General features: G+C 41.4%; 1 protein-coding gene across 4 annotated transcripts in view; it reads right to left on the reverse strand.

The window, feature by feature from the left end:
- Positions 1–3,480: 3,480 nt before the first annotated feature.
- The window catches only part of STAU2 (staufen double-stranded RNA binding protein 2), a 254,141-nt gene continuing 237,069 nt past the window's right edge, over positions 3,481–20,552 (reverse strand). For all 4 annotated transcript variants that reach the window (XM_090040182.1, XM_090040178.1, XM_090040179.1 and 1 more), the window contains 2 exons: positions 5,434–5,522; positions 3,481–4,601 (listed from right to left, as the gene is read on the reverse strand). In XM_090040182.1, coding sequence (XP_089896308.1) covers positions 4,508–4,601; positions 5,434–5,522 — 183 coding nt within the window. In that variant the 3' untranslated portion in view covers positions 3,481–4,507. The remainder of the gene's footprint in view (positions 4,602–5,433; positions 5,523–20,552) is intronic.

Genomic DNA, 20,552 nt, shown 5'->3' on the forward strand with positions numbered 1-20,552 from the left:
TCCAAGGATTGAGCTTCCACCACCTCTCTGGATAACCTGTTCCAATGTTTTACAACCCTCCTAGTGAGAAAAGTCTTCCTAATATCTAGCCAAAACTTCTCTTCCTGCAACTTGAGACCATTGCTCCTTGTTCTGTCATTTGTTACCACTGAGAACAGTCTAGCTCCATCCTCTTTCAAACCTCCCTTCAGGTAGTTGAAGGCAGCTATTAAGTCCCCTCTCAGTCTCCTCTTTTCTAGACTAAATAAGCCCAGTTCCCTGAGTCTTTTGTCAGAAGTCATGTCCCCCAGGCCCCTCACCATTTTCGTCGCCCTCCGCTGGACTCTCTCCAGTTTGTCCGCATCCTTTCCGTAGTGGGGGCCCCTAAACTGAACACAGTACTCCAGATGTGGCCTCACCAGTGCTGAATAGAGAGCAATAATCACTTCCCTTGACCTGCTGGCAACACTCCTAACAGTGCAGCCCAGTATGCCATTAGCCTTCTTGGCAAAAAGGGCACACTGCTGGTTCATATTCAGCTTATTGTCCCTGTAACCTATGTCCTTTTCTGCAGAGCTGCTGCCTAGCCAACGGTCCCCAACCTTTACTGCAGCATGGGATTGTTGCATCCTAAGTGCAATTTCAACAGGTGAAATTTACTGGGTACCTAAACAGAAATAAGTAGGCAGGCTCTGTCTGTCTGTTTCAGTGCATACATTGTGAGCAGCATGAAATGTCTTCTCTGGGCTTAGTGTCATCTTATTTCTTCCAGTGCAACCCTATTCAGTTCAGTGGGCTAAGCTCAGCCCTTGAGTAAGTGGACATAACTTTACTGGAACTGTGTTGCTTGTGGCAGGTTTGAATATAGCTCAGTGGTTGTAGCTGAGAGAAGAATGTGCCCTTAAATATAAGTGGCATTTTCAGGTTAGAAACCATGTTGGAGATTGGAATCCTCTTCCTTTCTAGGTGTTTCACTCTGTATTTCCTACTAATCAATTATTAAGGGATACTTAATTAGGAACAGGTTAGAAACATGTTTTCATTGTTTTTGAACATTTCTTTGCACTGAAGTGTTACAAAGTTAAAACATCAAGTACAAAAGCTCACAGCCAACCATGACTAATTGCAGAGCAAATAACAAGCACTATGAATGAAAATGAAACCCAGTGTTGTTCATGTGGAATAATATAAATCATGCCACAGAAACACCATGTATGCAGGATCCACCTGTATGTGCACTTGCTCAGGCTCAGATCATTCTACAGGGATTCTAACAAAACGAAAGATATGCATGCACAATTTTCTTTCTCTGTTGGCTTTGGGGTTCTTTCCCTTTGGAGAGTGTAAAGGAGAGGCTTAGCTGTTGTCCAGGAAGTCTTTCTTCTGGGGAATGAGTTTTTGAAAAGCTTCTAAAAGAATACAAATAAAAATGGAAAAAGGAGGGTGCCCTGGATGTATTGCCTGTAATACATTTTAACTGAGTACATTTAGGTATAAAAAGAATTGAGTCTATTTATGAGACAATTCACTTCAATAATACTAACTTTAATTGTCACTTGAGTGAATAGGAGTCTTTCTATTGGGTTTCCTGGGGAAATGGAACAGCCCCAGGTGACAAAACATGAATAAAAAATTGGCAGCAAACCTTCAGCAAAATCCATGTACTTGTGGCCTGAGTTATCAAAGGCTTTGCACCTTTTTCAAGAGGACCTAATCTCATAGTTATTCTAATTCCACAGAAAGGAGAAGATTCTGTAATCCTAGAGCCACAGATACACAAATAGAGATCTCTCCTCTGTTGACCTTTAAGAGCCTCATCTGGCTCAGCCCCATTTCCTCATGCCTCAGAAGGGTGGGATGATAAAGGGAGCCAGAAACTCAATACGTTCTCCTGTACTCAGTCCATGAAGGGCCTATAAATACATCATTGGTTATCATTTTAGTTTTAAATCCTCTGTATGTGGCTTCAATTAACTGAATAAGGGTGAATGTACATCCTGGTGTCATTCTCTGTTGACTTGAGAGAGGTTTGCAGTAAGGATACATTCATCCATGTTGTGCACACCAAGACAGAAAGATAGGTATGAGACAGATACCTTGTTTATCTACTCCCTTCCCATAGTCACCATGCTGCTGCATTTTGCATTAGTGCAGGCAATGCAGGCCAGGGTTCAGTATTTCTATAGGCAGCTACCATTTTAAGACCCAGTTAGCAAATGCCTCTGGAAACCTTCCAGTTGACAGGAGCTAAATGATCAGTTTCTTTGAGCTAATGCTCAGCATGAGGCCTTAAGAAAGTTATGGAGTCTGAAGGGAGGAGAGAGTGCTCATTACACCAGACTATCAGATATAAAGCTACTGTTCCATGGATATAATTTTTTGTTTTCTTTTAGCAGCCACTGGCTTGGTGGGTTTTAGTACAGACCATATTATGTTGTGGAGGAACCTTAATAGAACATCAAAGGACTTTCTTAGATGGGGCCCAGGTACATTGTATTATTTCCCTATATTATTGTTTGTTTTTCTATGAGGTTTAGCCAGGTTGTGATTTGTGGTTTATATGCTTGTGAAATCTTGTAATGTGTGTGGCTATTGTCATGCTTGTGTAGTTGACAGCTGCATCATTTTCTGGTTGCATAATATTTAAAAACAACAAAGAGAAAGCCATGGAAAGACATGTTATATCCTGAAATCTAAAATTACTTTGCTAGATGGAAGTCGTAACAGTTTTGTTGGAGGTAGCCCTGTGGTGAAAGACACCAGGGGCAGATCCAGGATGTCCCACTGCTTGCCACCTCTTCTGATCCCACCAGTGCCAGCAGACTTTTTTAAGTCTCTAAAGCAGATGAAAATCCCTACTCTCTTCTCCTTCCCATTCAGAAACATGTCCCCACCCCTACCTTTGACTCCCCTACCCCTCCACTGCCTGTTGCTGCTGTTTTCTCCACTGTTCAAGGACAGGGAAGCTCCACAGTCAGCTGGACTGAGCAGGGGCTGGGCTCAGCTGAGGAGACAACAGCGGCAACAACTGGCTAGAGAGTAGTTTCCCCCACCTTGCCTGGTCCTGGAGCAGGTGCAGGTGCAGGGAATCCATCCTGTCCATCCTTGCTGCCATTGTCTGTCTCCAGCTGAGCCCAGCCCAGCTGAGCCCCCGCACGAACATCTCTGGTGCTTCCCAGCCCCTGGGACAGTGGGGAAAGCCAGGCAGTGGGAAGGGACTGGGAAGAGTGTGCCCTTGAGCAGGAAGGGGAAGGGAGAGAGGATTTTCACCTGCTTTAGGGATTTAAAAAAAAATCCCTGGAAGCTCCTGTGGTGAGTTCCAATCCAAAAGAAGGGGTGCAATCATGCCACTGCACCCCCTGTGGATCCTCCCCTGAAAGGCACTATCTAGTCCTATTATTTGTTCTAGACATTCATTAATATGATACTCTAAGAGTCTCCTTGAGAATAGTTCTATTAGCTGAATACTTTTGCAGGATAAAGAAAGAGACAACACTAGCATTGTACACATGAACTGACGTGGTTTTACTGCATTTGGCCAAACCGTTAATTCAAATATGCTGGTACAGAGTGCAGCTGCAAGCCTCATCTCTACTGGTTACTCCTTCTATGCAGAAGAACCTCGACAACTGTTTCAACAGGGTTTCCCCCCCCCCCCTTTTTCTAGATAACATTTCAAACCTATCTGCTGTTCTTGGTCAGAATGCAGTTATTAAAAACACTCAGTTGATGCAAACGGTGGGTTGGTACAACACACAGAATGGGGTGTAGATGTGCTTCACACAACAGAGAGCAGAATTGAAGGGGAAATGATCCTTGGAGGCAAGGCGCCTGTTTAACTGATAATGGCAAGGGAAATCAAATACCATATCTGCTTTTCCTGGAGTATATTGTGACTGATCATCATTAACATCAGTTCATGTTTAAGCAAATACTTGTCATGATTTAAACTTCTGTTTGCATACAACTCTGAGTAGTGCATCTTAAAGTCATACATATTCATATAGAATGAAGAATGCATTATTCTGCATAAAAAGATAAGCTGTATGACTAGATATGAAGACAACAACTACAATTCTCACAGCACTGTCATTGGTTAATTTTAAAATATTCAAGCATTATTTAAAAAACAGTAAGCTGAACTTAAACTACACTATGAAAAATTGTATAACTGGACCAATGTTGACTCTTATTTTTCTTCATTATTAGTCAATTTTAAACTTTCCCTTTTTCCCCTAACACTTTTTGTTAATTGATTGTTATTTTAAGCATCAGTAACAAGATCAGATTTCTTCTGCCTCTGGGTAATTCAGTTCTGGTCTGATCTTAAGTTCTGAGGGAAATGTTCAATTTTATTTTTTCCCCGGTTGAATATACCACGTATATTATCTCTTGTGTTAGAATAGTGTTGTCTTCACATAAGACTCAAATAATGGTATTAGTCATTCATTTCCTTGTACACATACACCCTATTGCGTGTTGACAGGTTTATAAGGATGCAGTGGCAGCCGTGGGTGCTGGGAAGCTCCTAGACGACAGCCTTTGAATCCTTGCAGTCCTGAGCAATGGTGCCTGAGTTAGTCTGTTTATTGTCTGCTTTTTCTCCCAGATGCTTGACTTGTCTGAAAGATTAATACATCAACAAGAGTGGTAAGGGCTGGGGTTGCACATCTTTAAGACATGTTTATTAGCAGATGGCATATGAAATTCAAAGGTCAGTGTGAAAGGTAACATTTAAAAATGAAACAACAATATTTATGTTCAGATACTATGCTGATGAGATCATGTGGAAAAATGTTTCTGATTAAATTAGTTTATAAATAGGTACAATGTATCTATTGAAAATTCCAAATGCCACTTATATTTATAGTCTATTTCTTTCTTACTACACTGCTTTCTAACTTAGTAACACAGAACTAGATTTTTAAACTACATTACAAATTCAGAAAAATCCTGGCTTTTACAAATAAATCTACATTCACTCCTAAACAATTAATTAAAAAACCACTGTGAAAGCTGCATCTAGTGTACATTGCTCAAAGCTAAACATTTTAGGTAACAGTTCTTAAGGCTTGAAAGAAACTGATTTACTTTCATGTTTTTATTGCACACGTAAGTACTGGCAGAAAGCTATCCTATTTTCAGGCAGCATCATGTACAATGACCTGTTTGACTAAAAGCATGTTATGCTAATTACCCAGGATCACTAGAATAAGAAGAAAAATATTGCATAAGCAGGCAACTGCATCATTACCGGTTTGTAAGCATTAAAAGTCACACTATGACTGAAATCCTGTTTAGACTCTTAGATTATCAAAAATCACATGTAAATTCTGGAGGAAATGAACCACAGGTTTTTTGTAATGATTTAAAGGGGTAACTATGTTTTTAATTAATATTCCTTATCTACAATATCATATGGGCATTCAAATGCAGAATTTAAATGATACTTACTTTTCAAGTGAACCATTTTCAACCTTCATAGCCCCTTCTACCGGATTCAGTCCTTGTTCTGAAAACTGTTTCAAGGCACTTAAAGCTGCCTGGAGAAGAAATGGAGAACATAACAGGACAGTAATATGAGCAGAATTAACACAATACGTAACTGATGAAAAATGTTAATGTGTCTCTTGTATATTCCGGAAAACTCTTAGGGTGCTAGTAAAGATCCTGTGTAATAACACGATAAACAGCTGTGTTAGTGACTGAACATAAGGATATATTCACCTCTTTGTGTAAGCAAGTAACTGCTATGAATGTCAATGAAAATTGCATTGCTTGCATTAAGCAAAGAATACACCCCATAGAAATATCACTTCTTTGACCTAATATGTCTGCCTGGTCCTTAGTGTATTCATGGAGTTCTTGCTTCTGTCTGGTCCTGAGAAATCCTTAGGTCAGGGATTCAAGAAGATGTAGATAATGTAATAAATGAAAAGAAAAGTCAATGTAAAGGTTTGGTAGGCATGCTCCTCCACCACTGACTGAATCCAAAACAGTGCAATAGTGAACTGCTAACTTCTAATATATGGGTCAGAGAAGGGTATTAATTAAAGGTTTCCGAGCCATGCTTGGTGTCAGAGGAGCACTAACAATGAAAAAACATTACATTAGGGCAGTGACTCTCAAACTTTTTAGACTCATGGCACCCCTCATTAGAGTTATTGCACCTGTTACAAAGTGTCAGCTCTTAGTTTTCACTCATTTTCTTGGTGTCAGAAAAATAATAGACCAATTTTTAGAGAGAACACAGCAGGTCTCCACAATTTATTCAGGAGCAACATGTGGAGCCAGGGCAGAGCAGCCCTGACTGGCAGAGAGCCCGGGGGTCAGCTTGCCAGCCCAGGGTTTCTCTCCCCTGGTTAAATGTGCTGTGGAGGAGCTAGTTGGTGCATGAGGGAGCTTCACTGCCACGCTAGCCATAGGCAGCCCCTGCACTGAAACACTCTTGTGCCCCAGCCAGCCCCTCCAGTGTCTACATGTGTGGAGTATTTTTACTCCACAGCAGGATAGTACATGTATTCACACGTATTTGTGAATATAAGTACTATCCTGCTGCAGAATTAATTAATCTACTCCAGCCTAATAGGGGTGCATATGTAGATGCTGAGACTTTTATTGTGCGGCTAAGTAGCTGACTGTGCAGTAAATGTCTTGTGTAGATGTGCCCAGTGTGTGGCACCCCACAGCACCCTTGAAGGGATCACAAGGCAGCCAAGGACCCTGGCACCCTGACTGGGAATCACTGCATTAGGGTAATACATTTGATCAATTAAATACTTTGCTTATTTCTCTCTCTCTTTCACCCTTCTTCCTCACCCCATGACACCGTTTTGGTTTTATTAGGTAAACTACCCCTTTTCCACTGACAATGTTGACAACAAAAACTTCTACATAGTTAATTAGCAAGGGTGATTATGAAACTCAAAGATGCTACATACTGATACATGTTCTGCCTTAAAAGTGAAATGGAAAACGAAACTGAACAACAGATTTCTCTGACTGTCCCCATGAACTAAGTTGCACCAAGTGCTTATGACAGGAGGAAAAAAAGTTCTAAGATCTGTAAAATCCTGTTTCTTCCTTTCTCTGAGATCTTCTCAGAACTTCCCTAAAGTTATCAAAGAATATGACTCAATAAATAACGGAAATGATCATGATCCATATTTCATCATTAGCCTTCAAGGGTAAGAGTCAAACTAAATGTTCAAAAATGTGGTAGTTCAGTAAAGATTCTTTATTCCTACTTGTCAACCTAAACAGACTTGTGTTCTTTGTCTCTATTTCCAGTTTCTGTTGAAGCAATAGATAAAGTCATTACTTTTGTAATGAAAGTGACAAGTATTTTTTCCCCATACTATTTAAGAATATAAAAAGCACCATCCTGGGTCAGACCAATTGTCCATTAGCCCAGTATCTGGTCTCTGACAGCTGCAGAAGTGGATGCTAGAGAGGGAGAACACTAAACTGAGAGTCATCTTATCTCCTGTACAATACCCTCCCTGACATCCACAATTATACATTTATAGAAGCCAGAGGAAACATTTCCAACCATTCTGTTCAATAGTCATTAATAGATCTGATCCATGAATTTATCCAATCCAAGAGTCCTTTCCTTGGACGATACATTTTACATAACTTAAATGTTATTAGAGAATAGATACCTGCTGAATAACAGCACAAGAACTGTCATGCTACATTATGTTAGTACTCCATGTACTCTATTATTCTGTTTTCGACAATGAACAGAACAAAAAGAGCAGGGGACCGTGCAAGTAACTCTATGCTTGCCCATGGTGGGATTATTTTCCCTGAGACTGAGATTCTTCCTAATCCTGGTGGGATCATACCCTAAAGCATAAGGAACTATGCATTTTTATCCTACATACAAGTAGACAGCTGAATTTTAAAGGGAAAAATATGTTGTTAAATCAGATTACCAGCACTTACCCATCTGTCCCCTCCTCTACCTGCCCTGCTATTCACTTCCTATGAATCCCAATCCATCAATGCTGTTAATTTTTCTGCTCTCTGCCCACTCCTCATTTTCTCTACTCCATTGACATGGCTGTTGATTCCTTGCATGTACACAACCCTCAACAATTCCTTCCACGTACACAACCCTTTGGTACTCTTTCCATTCACAGTATTCTGTTCTGCCAATGCTCAGCCCTTACTTACTGCCATTATCTACTTCCTAAATTCCAGAACTAGCATTTCTTTGGGCATTTTCTTGCCCATGCTGCTCATGCAATAAATTTGCTCTCTTTCTCCATGCTTGCTGTTGATGGTCTAATAAAATCTAGTTGACTGCACTCTCAACCTTTATCTTCCCTCTGCCAAAGAGGCCAGCTTGACTGCCTACTTTTTTGCTTCTTCCTGGTCATAATGCCTTCATTGCATGGGAATCCCCATCCTCCTCCCTCCCCCTCAAAAAACTGTCTGTTAAAATTAGTAGAGCCACTGCTTCCTCATTAACACTGAACTTTGCAATGGGGCCTACAAATAATTTCTGTAGGCCTGGGTTAAGACAATCGCAAACTCAGACTTCTGCTTTTCTATTGAACTCTTTGTTTTCTCCACATATTACTTCCTTGTTCAGTGTAAACTTCCTGGGGCAGGACCTATTTATTAAGCTTGTCCTGAAGGTCCTTCCTGGGGCAGGACCTATTTATTGTCCTTAAGGTCCTTCCTGGGGCAGGACCTATTTGTTAAGTACAGCGCCTAGCACAATAGGTCTCTGAGCCTTACTGGAATTTAAGTGATAGTATAAAACACATCAGTCAGTCACGTCTGGCCTTAATGTTATTTAGTTAATTCACAAGTTAATGATATGCCATAGTTTCTCACATACACCAAGCCCCAGAATACTATAATATGCAATTTGTTTCCCCGAGGAAGAATAAGGAGGAAAAACTTATTTTCTTGTAGTAACGGAGTCCAGCAGCTAGGGAGCTGAGCTTGCTCACTGTCCTGTTCCTTGTGGATCACTTTTACTTTTGGTTTTACCTGGTATGTGTCCATAGCCTGTTTTTTTTTTTCATATTTCTTGCATATAATGTACACTCCAATTTCTAGAAGCTGTTTTTTGGGAAAAAACCTGTATTTTATATGCAAGAAATATTATGTCCGTGTGTGTGCATGCATGTGTGCACTATGGTACTTCCATAACTTTGCTGAAATATTTCTTTGCAAGGTTTTAGGGAACTATTAGCCAGTATCATACAATAGTAATTGCAAATTAGAATACACACTATGCTCTTTCTTTAGCAATGGAAGTAGTGTAGTACTGAAAAATAAGTACTATTTTTAGCAGTGCAGACTGCAGACTTTTGGTCTGTAGAAATCAGCTGTAAACATGCGATAAAGGTAATATTAAAAGTCTTGAATGGTAAATACTGTGTCTAGTACGTGTCACAAGAACTATAAAACAACCCACTTTTCCTGTAACACTGAAAAACCCCCCCTATGATTCTCACCAGCCCACGGGCAGGAGATACAAGCCCAGAAAGCTTTAAGGCTAGAGACAGACATTCAAAAAGCCTGAGCCTGAACTGATTCCAACTTTGCAGGTTAGTTTAACCTGGCTAAGCTGAACCGGTCTGTAACCATACAGACCTTCTCTCTGGACTGAGAAAATTCAGGCACATGCCTGCAGTGGGTCTGGCTAGAAGCTGAGGAGCACTAGAGCAGCCCTCTCTTCCCTTCTATAGTGCTGACCTGAAGCGGGGGGAGCATGGCCAGGCCCAGGCCCAGGCAGGATGCTCTGATTAGGGAGGTATGCCTGCACCATAGCTCGGGACCGATAACAATGTTTATTACCCCATCAGCAAAACAATAGCCTCCCTCAATTAGTTCAAGATCTTTTTAAACAGCTTTTTCCAAGGAAGGAATGGTTACCAGCTGACCTGTTGATTAGCTCCAAAAAGCCCTAAGCAGTCACTGTTCTGTCTGCCTGTCCCAGTGAAATTGGAGACACACACACACACAGACAACTCTCAGCATTAGCTAGCATACCGCACGCCTAGGGTCTGTGGGGCTGGGCTCCACGCTGTGGGAGATGGGAGGGAGGTGTGGATTGCTTCTTGAGCATCAAGCAGCAATGGGGGGGGGGAGGTAGGACAGGAGAAAGCCAGGCAGGCCCTGCTGTACCTGCAATCTCTGCCAGAGCTCTGGCTAGAGTGCAGAGAGCCCAGCCCAAAGAGCATCCTGGGATGCTGGAGGAGTCTGGTTTAATTTAAACCAGGAAGGGGTCTGGAACAAACACTGCATAAACCAGTTTGACCCAAATCAGTTAAGTTTGATACTACATTCAAACAGGTTTATCTCAACTCAGTTTCAAACATTTTCAAACTGGTTTATGTGTACTAAATGTCTGTAGCCTAAAAGACAAATCATTAGCGCACACACAATGTTTATAATTGTTTCATGATCCAATTATTTCAGATGTTGTGTAGGAAAAAGGAGAATTGGGAACTATAGGGAAGGATAATTGTGAAAGGGAAGGCAAAAGCCCCCACAACACATCCCAAAACCCCGCCCGATGGGTCCCAATACTTACCATAGGGGTGAAGATGAACAGTAGCTGGGAAGAGATGCCGATGCAGACTCGGAAGTTCTGGAGCTGCCTGAGCCTGCGAATCGGTGAGCTCCAGGGGCATGGCTCTGGAGAGGCACGGGCTACTCAAAAAGCAGCTGGAGATACGGCTGAGTGGCCAGGCAGAGGAGAGCAGAACGCTGGCCGGGAGATGCTGGCTGTAGAGCCAGGGAGCACCAGCCCCAAGTGTGGGGAAAAGAAGCTGTGCATCTGCCGGAGGACTCCGACAGATGGACAAGGGGCACAAGCCCCAGGAATGGAGGAATGCAAGGGAGCTCAGTCGGGGGAAAGCAGTTCCCCGGGACACCAGGGAGCAGAGCTGCAGCCACATCAGGGAGAGAAGGTACTGCGGCAGGGAGTGGCAGCAAGGGACTGCCAGACAGCATAGCAAGTAGGGAGGTGCAGGAAGCTACAAAAGCCCTGCATGGGAGTGACAAGCACCACCAGCTGGTGGGACCAGGAAAGTTTAACTACAGGTTAGCAGGGAGGTCATGCTGGGAGAGCTGACAGAGGCTGGGCATGGGGCGGCTGCCTGTCCCCACGCATTCTAGGAGGGAAGGGAAGGACAAGTTCCCTCCTCTCCCCCTTGCCCCGAGTGACCAAGTGGGTCCAGGGAGAAGGAATCCCAGGGGCCTGATGCCAGACACTTTCAGTTAAGTTCTCCTTGGTTACAATTAGCCCCAGCTGGGGCAGGTTTAGTTGCCAAAGAGTTGGCTCAAAGACAAGGGACTGACACAGGAAAGATTGCTGGCCAGGAAGACCCAACCCGTATGGAGGCAGGCAGCGTGGATGAGGAGAGATCATCCAGGGGAAGACCTGCGGTGAGCAGCATTTTCCCAGTCCCCACTGGGGTAAGGGTGGGGTAAAGGGGAGGTTGGAGCCCCACGAAGAAAGATGAGGGTTGAGACTCCTTTGTTTTGGGGCCACCTACAGGGAACTGCCTCCCCCCAACAAACTTCAAAGACGTGGCAGACGAGTAGGCGCACGAACCATCTTGGTGGCACCAAAGCCCAATCTTACCCTGACATCGCTAGGGGGCAAGGCACTGACCAAGAAGAGGCCAAAGCCCTACAATACCTACAAGCGACAGTAATGCTAATTAGTGAAGTCAGTTCAAATATCCACAAGCACAACTTTTCATATAATAGTAACTCCACAGATATATTGATGTGGTGTTAATCTTCTTGTGGACTTTGGGAATAAAGGAACTTAATTCCCCAAATTCAAATGGAAGAAAGCATCACCTACATTCTACATATTCTGAGAGGGCAAAAGGAATATGGGCATCACTTGTGCTTTCAAAAAGATCTTTTGAGGGTGTTAGATTTGTGGTGACCAGGAAAGGGGGTGCTGGTATAGAGAATGGGGTAGTTTGGAGAATTCCTGGCTGTGTGCATAACTAAGACTGTGAGAAACTCCCATCACCATCTTCCTATATGGTAAGTTTGGATTGGCCTGGATAAGAGGGTTGGTATCGGAGGGGCTGTGAACAAATCAACACCTCCTACAGTGAGGTCCTTCTAAATACACTCTTCACTGCTACCCAGCTCTCTACTTCTTGATAAATTTGGAAAGATTAAGGGTAGCAAATAGAGGGATCAGCTTAGTACAATACAGCTTTAAGTATTTTACAAAGAAAAAAGATCACAAACAAACACTGAGCTAATGTATTTCACATTTTAATTGTATTGGCCTTCTGAAATTACACCAGAAGTGAATCTGGCCCAGTAAATGTAACTTGTGAATGGCAGATAAGTTATATTAAAATGAAAGACAAAATGGAATGGTTTACAGTGAATTTGGTAAGCAATTTACTCTTGAAAGCTCAGCTCGTTCTCAGGGCCAGAACCCTTTATGGGGCCATAGGCAAACAAACTATGCGCCTAGTTGCTTTGCATATGGCAGCAGCAGCAGGAGCAGCACCAGCTGCCACCAGGACTTGGAGCTGCAGCATGCAGCCCTAGAAAGGAAAAGGAGCTGGGCGGCACTGCTGCAGCAAAATAAGCACAACTGGGCCTCTTCTTCACTCACAGCCCTAGGCATGTGCCTAGTTTTCCTATGTGTTAATCTGGCCCTGCTCGTCCTTTCATTGATATTTTTCTTACAATAGAGCATCTGCAGAGATACAGAAATATTTTTCTCCCCCAGAAGATTTTACAACTGTTTTGTGAGTAAAGCCCCATAGGTTATAGAACAGATGTCTTTACACATTTCATGTATCACTTGTTTTCCATGTAGTTACAGCAGTGCCAAAAGCATGATGCCAACAGGATGCACTGCACTGCTAGCTGTTTGTCTTGGCTGCCATTTTCATTATAAATGTGCATGTGTGTATCAGGACAGTGGTGGAAGTTTCCAGTCATTTTTAGTTTTTCTCAAGTCAATTAGCAATTAGTAAATAGTATTCAAACTTGTGAATATTCTTCCTGCTTTCTCCTCTAGGGATTAAATGTCTTGTAATGACAATCTGGTACATTAGGTCATTCTTAAGCAAAAACAGCTTACTAAAGCATGTGTATTTTAGCTCACGTCCTCATGATAAAGTCTTTGTATGTTCTCTGTAGCGTAGTGTATGGTTTGTGTTTCTCCTCTCAAACATACCTTTCATTTCTGATACTTCCAAGTAACCAAGAAATGGTTGCATTTTCTCATCTTTGGTAGACATTTCCAGCTGGCTTGATTGATAGCTTTTCAAAGCAGTGACCTCATCACTTTTGGACAGGTCTGCCACAGACCCAGTAATGTTGATGAGGTGCCTTCTAGCTTCAATTTCCTAACAGTGCAAGAAGCTACTTTCCAATTCTTAAGGCCACATGTTCAGTTTGGCCATTTTTTTGTGTTCTTTTATGCAGGTTTAAAATTATGGGCATAAACTGAATGTAATTTTGCACCACAACTATAACCATAGATAAAGTCATTAAGGCTGCCTGTACATGGGTGGGTGGCTGCTCTGATGTACTGTAATTACAGCATGTCAGAGCAGACTCGATTAATTGAGTCTGCTGGACCGTGGTAATTACTATGCTCCAGCCAGTTTCCGCGTCTCATGTATCAGCATCCCATGCTTCAAAACGGTGGCAGGGACGCTTTAACTAAAGCTCGTTCGACAAGCTTTAAAATGCTCTCTGCCATTTTGAAGCACGGGGATGCTGATACACAAGGCACCATGGCACTTTAAATAGAGTGGCTCTTGGAGCCGCTCTAATTAAAGCATCCCCCCACCCCTGGAGCACGTGTAGAAATACCCTAAGAGCTCCTAAGTCCCTGACTGTATCTGTAAGTCAGATCTAAAGAACAGCTCAGGTTATTACTGAAACAGAACTGAATCTAGACTTATTTCTGCCAATATGAAATGGGGTTAAGGGTCTAAAAATCCACCACTTCATATTTTTTTGTTTAAAAGAAAACAGAATACCAACTACCACCACTACAACATGAAGGTCCCCCCCACCCCATTACAGCCTTAACAAGCAAAGTTAATTGCTGACACAGTCTCTCTAAGCCTACTGAAGCCAAAAGATGTTTACATTAGTAATGAGTTCAGTTGCATAACCATTTAATACGGGAATTTAAACTTGAAATGTTGAGGCTGCTGAAAAATCAATCAGGCTCAGAGTTTGAGGACTTGCTGTTCCAAGGATAACAAATTGTTCTAATTTTGCTGTGTTTAAAATCATCAGTCTTTCAGCTTTCTTATTCTCTGGGATCAATTTTTCAGCCTTCACTTGTTCACATCCAAAGTTGTATGTGCACAGAAATACAATTGGTCTGTGCAAAAATACACCCACAGGTGTCTGAGAATTTACTTAAAAGGTATTAAAATGTTCTTTGATGTATCAAGCTGGTGATAAACTAAACAAACCAAGCAATGAGCAGTCAGACTACATACTTCTTCCTCACAGTTTCTGTTGTAAGGGAACTTAGTGACAAGCAGTGCTGTCTGTGAGGAGTTTTTGCCACCTTCCTCACACCGTGCCATGATCTCCAACTGATTAGATTTCAAATGACACAAGTTAACATCTGTTTAAAAATTAAATTTCAGAAAGGCTTTTCACACTACACAATGTAAACCTTAATTACATGACTTCAAGCTGTTTCCATACACAGTTTATGCATGAGATGCTCAGGGCATAGCATAATCTGATTAACACATGGAAACAGTATTTTCCAAAACAGATTAATTACTACATAAGCAATATTCACCTGGAATGCACTAGAGTTAAGACCTAACGGTTGCACCTGTCAAGGAGGAGATGGAGGGAGGGAGAAAGAAAAGTGAATCCAGTGTCTCCAAACAAAGAATGGTGGATCACAACTGCAGAACTTAGAACTTTTCTGAAAAAGTTGGCTGTGCTAGTTATAGCTGCCCTGGGCTACTTTAGCTGATGTAGCCAGCAGTTACATGGAAAATAATCCATGAGACTGACTGTGCCAGATTTCTGGGGGTAATCTTTAAGTAAGGATTAACTGTTCTTGAACTTTTTTTCCCAATGTATTAGGCAGAAATGGAGTTTCTATTAACATCCAGCATGAATGTCATTGACAATATATGAACAGTAAAAAGAAACTAAAGTGAAAGACAGTGTCTGAATGTCCAGCGAATACATGGAAGACACGACTGGTTTCAACATGGAGTTCTTCTGCGTGGACTTTCCCCTTCCACAACCAATAGTAATTAAGCAACTTGTTGTTTGACTTCCTACACTAGGAACTTAAACAACCAAAGTATCTCATGATTACTTTGGTGTAGGTTGTAGCCGTGCTGGTCTAAGGACATAGGCAGATAAGGTTCTCTGGGTGAATGTGATATAATTAATATCATACTTTAACATGTCATCAGTCAGAGTATGACCCTGAACTTCACTTCTGTGACTGTCCAGAAACTACAGCAGAAGTGTATGGTGATACATTATCTTCACAAGTTATTGTATGATTAAACTGTGGTAAGGCAGTTCTACTACTATATGGCCAGGTTACAAAAATGTATAGAAATAAACTAGCATTGAAAAATTGCTTATTTGTAATATGCTGGCTATGTACTTTTTGTTTGCTTTTCCCTGAGGAATAGTGAGAATTAAAATACATAGGGCCAACTTTACTGATAAAGTAAGTAGGAATTACTCTAACTGATCATATATCAGACAAATGCACAGCACTGTGTTTAGCTTATAACAATAACTATAAAAAGAACAGGCAAAACAGAGCACAGAGAAAGCCAGCAGCATGGCTGTCATGCTTAGGTCTCATTCCTACTTGAAGGTGGGAATAAGAGACACACAAATCATTTAATTAATATGATGGATTTATTTACTGGCATTTCTATGGCAGTTAAACATCAAATTCTCTTCTCAGTTATATGGTTGTACTTCTGTACTTAACCCTATTTATTTTGTATTAGGAATGAGGACTTTTTTTTCTCCTGGACTGTGCATTAAACATAGTCCTTTAATCCATTCTGTATGCCATGACTCAGATTGTCATACCAAGCTCTTTTACAATGTTAACTTAGCTTTCATTAAATGGCAGTTAATAGATAAATCAACCAAACTGGCACAAGAGAACTTTGGCTCAATCCTATTCTCAGTGATAAAAATGGAAGTAGTATTGGATGCTTCACACTAGTGGTTTTCAACCTGTAGTCCATGGACCCATGGAGATCCAAAGACTATATCTAAGGAGTCTGTGAAAGATGACTATGATAAGTCAAAAGTATGTGAATACCCACAATTCAAAGGGGTCTACACCTCCATTCAAACCTTTTTAGGGGTCCATAAATGAAAAAATGTTGAACACCAATGCCTTACATGAACAATACGTGAATATGGTATAATACTGTACCAAAACACCTGCAGCTACCAGTACCTGCCAGCCTACAACATATAGAAGGAAAATAAGTAGGAATAGGAAATTTTGCATTTTTACACATAAGGTGGTCAGGTCTAGAAGTAAATATTCAGATTTTTAACATCATAGTCTCTATTAGATATTTAATTAAATACCTACCTCCAAAATGAGTTGCAATACAACAGGAAATTTGAATCTACTCATACTTAAGCTTCTCTTCCTAAGTAATGGCAGGTATAAGGAATAGCTTAAATGTTAGATGTTCTCCTATATTACAAGACTAAAAACCCCACAAAATGGATGCACCAACATTTTAGTGTACACAGAAGGTAAATCATGTTTTCATGATGTGATAGATATATCAATGGAACCTGTAAGACACTCACTAAATGGTTACAATACTTTGAATTAATACGCACTGTCTCATCCGTTGGCATCAGAATGCTTTGCAGAAATCAGAACCATTATCTCCCTGTTTCTAAACATAAGGAAGCAACAGTGAAGAAATGCCATGCTCTGCAGTAAAGTCTCAGCATCTACACATGTGGCCCTATTAGGCTGCAGTAAACTAATAAACATTGCCATAAGTTAACACTTGTCATCACAAGTACTATCCTATGGTGATGTTATTTAGTGAGCTGCAATGCACGTGTAGACACTGACAGAGCTGGATGGGGCACAAGGGTGCTTCAGTGTGGGGGCTGCCTGCCGGCACTGAACACGCTTGCACTCTAGCCAGCCCCTCTGCAGCACATTGAGCTGGGTTCGTAGAGTGCAAACTGTGGGAATTTATTGTGTCACACCAATATCATGTGTAAATGTGCTCAGGCAGTGGCAGAACTAAGGGATAGTAAGAAACATAAATGAATACACTTTTAATTCTTGTTAGGCTAAGTTAAAGATGGTGAGAATTTTTGAAAGAAGAGGAGGCTAGAAAATAAAAACATTCTATTCACTATATCCCTTATTTTTAATTCAAATGCATGTGTCTAACTCTTGTCACTACCACCCACCATGGTCTATTTTTCTCATGAATTTTAAACAACCTTCAGGAACACAGAAAAAAAAAATCTATTTTCATTTTAAACCAGAGGAGGGGTAGGAGGATTGTGTGTGTGGGAACTCCTTAAAAGAAAAATCATTTGTTTAGCTCTACAGAGGAGGGTTTAAAAAAACAACTATTTCCATTCTGAAAATTGGCAGGTGATTATTTTAAAAGTCCTATTCTCTGCGTTCCTGATTCTTAGTAATAGAAATGACTCCTTCAGAATCAGATGTCTTACATGTAATAATTTTTAAATGAAATTTTAATTTTAAAGTAAGTGCCCTTCCGTGGTAACTTCCCATCACGCTAAACAACTAAAAACTTCGGTTTGAAATAGCGACACATGATTGCATTCACTACAAATGGCTTCCCACAGAAGAGTTATATAAAGACTGTTCAGTGTCTATACTAGACACAAAAAGGCCTGATTCCAATCTCATGTACAGACTTTTTCTACTGTATTCTGCTCATTAACTCAACTCACTCCAATAGTATTTGTCTCCTCATTTATGTTGGCCTAACTGAGATCTTAATCAGGCTCAAATACTGAAGCTCAACTTCTTATGTCAAGCAGTTAGTAATGTAATTTTGTCCTTGCTAACTGTTGATGACTTGTCCTCATCCCATTTTAACCTATAACCATCAGCTCCTTTAATGGAAGTGTCTATAAAGATCTTCTCTAAAATATGCTTTTCCAGCACACTTAATGTCTTTTAATGTCTTTCCAATTAAATCCAGATGTGAAAAGCTTAAGGAACAGTTCTCAGGACTGAAAAAGATGACATAAATCTTGCAGCTGACAGAGATCCCACTGAGCTCTGTTGGGGAAACTCACAGAGGACTTGTTGTGGGCCAGAAAAGCTGCTGGGTATAAAGACAGATGTGTACACTCCTATTAAAATATTTAACTAAAGAAAGGATCCCTGCTATAAAATACCTACAGATATTACCAGTGTCAGTGCAAGCTCAATTCTGCTAAGTGCTGAGCATTTCCAATGAGGTACAGATCTCTCTCAACTCATACTGAAGTTAACTGGAACTGAGGCAGCAGAATATTTCCAGGGAAGAGCCCCTCATCTTCCAGGACTGGGTCTTAAATAACCAGAGGGCTTGATCCTACAAGAGGCTGAAGTTTCTCATCCCACATTGAGATCAATGGGTGGGGAGGGTGCAGACTCAGTCACATAAAACTCAGAATTTCTGCTCTGCTTCCTTCTTCCCCCCATAAAGCAGGTTAGCAGACTGAATTGGTGTTGTTACAAAACACACACAACATGTGCTATTCGATTACAAATTCTCAGTAATGTGATGGGAAACTGGGCACTCCTAATGACTGACTACGGCTGCTGGGTGATTGCTGTTTGTGCAGCTGGCAATTTCTGTTTATATTTTGTTTTAATTATTATGGTTGTATACTGTCAAAAATGTTCATTTTTTGCACAATAGTATATAGTTCTTTTACTTATCTCCAGGTGCTAGGAAGTGCAGGTTCAGCCCAAGAAGTTTCTATTTCAAAAGGACAGGGAAAAAAACACCCCACGGCTCTGGTTAAAGAAAATGGCTGGAAAGAAGCCGCCCAGCTACCACAGGCTTTAATGTGTTCTTCCCCTCCATTTTTTTTAAGCCCCCACAAACCTGGCAAAGTCTTCAAATGGATGGTTTCTACAGATATCTGTTTGTGACAGAGTTTCATAGAGAAGTAAGGCTGGAAGGCAACTCAGGGCTAGGGACAGACATTCAAAAGCCTGAGCCTAAATTGATTCAATCTTTGCAGGTTAGTCTAACCTGGCCAGGCTGAATCAGTTTGCAACTGTACTGACATACTAGAAATGCAGGCACATGCCTGCAGTGGTTCAGGCTAGAAGCCAGGGGGCACTAAGGCAACCCTCCCTTCCTTTCCATAGTGCTGAGCTGAGAGGGGCATGGCAAGGCCCCAGCAGGATGCTCTGGTTAGGGAGGGGGTCCCCCCCCCGCCCCTTCTGACCAGCCCAGCAGGGAATTGATAACACAGTGTTTATCATCCCTAACTCAATATTTATCACCCCATTAAGAAAACAAGAGAGACAATATCAACTACCTGTTGATTCTGCCTTTGTTCCATCTGGCACAGCATGGACCATAGCCAACATATGGTCTGCCAGCTAATTCTGAGAGGTGTCTGTGTAAAGCAGAGGGGGCAGGGAATCCATGCTTAGCAGGGTGTTGGGAAGGGAGGGGGAGCATGGGGAAGGCAGGTAGATGTCTGCAGTCTCTGCTGAGTTCTAGCCAGGGAGCAGAGGGGAGAGCCCAGTTCTGCTGTGGAGCAGAGCTCTGCCTAGACCAGAGAGCATCCTGGGATGCTGGGGGAGTCCGGTTTAACTTAAACCAGCAAGGGGTCTGGGACAAACATTACATAGACCTGGCTGACCCAAATCAGTTAAGTCTGATACTACATTCAACCAGGTTTATCTTAAACTGATTTCAGCCATTTTCAAACTGGTTTATGTGCACTAAACATCTGTTCCGTTACAGATTTAAACCAGTTTCTGATCACTTAAACCAGTTTACGTGTAATGTCTGTTCCAAGCCCAAAAAATCATGTAGTCCAACTAGGGATCAAAACTGTGACCTTGGTTTTGTCAGCACTGCACTCTAACTGAGCTTGGAGGAAAATGGAAGAATATATGAGGAAGCAATTTTTAGGAGAAAAAGTCACAGTCCCACTTTTTTGTTGAAGTCACAGTAGCAGGTATGCATGGTAATAGTTGTAGACATTTCAACCTGTATTAGTTTAATACTTTGAGTATTGATAGAATATTTTTAGGCTAGCTTATTGGCATAATTGAGACTATATAGAAAGGCATGCTGCCCATTTCTTCAGAACAGGAGTTTTACTCTCCAGATTAAATGGTCACTTCATGTGATCAAGTGCCTCTATGAACATCCAAACATGGAATTTGGAAAATTTGTTTAGAAACAGACATTTTCAACATTATGCCCACATCTCACACATACATACATAAACAATTAGGTCCCAGTCTTTCCTTTATTTTCCCCTGTTGTCATCACCTTTAGGACAGCTCCTCCTTTTAAGCAGGGAGCTGAATG

This window comes from Crocodylus siamensis, chromosome 3, assembly GCF_052110815.1.
Source record: "Crocodylus siamensis isolate JL-2025a chromosome 3, ASM5211081v1, whole genome shotgun sequence".
NCBI lineage: Eukaryota > Metazoa > Chordata > Crocodylia > Crocodylidae > Crocodylus > Crocodylus siamensis.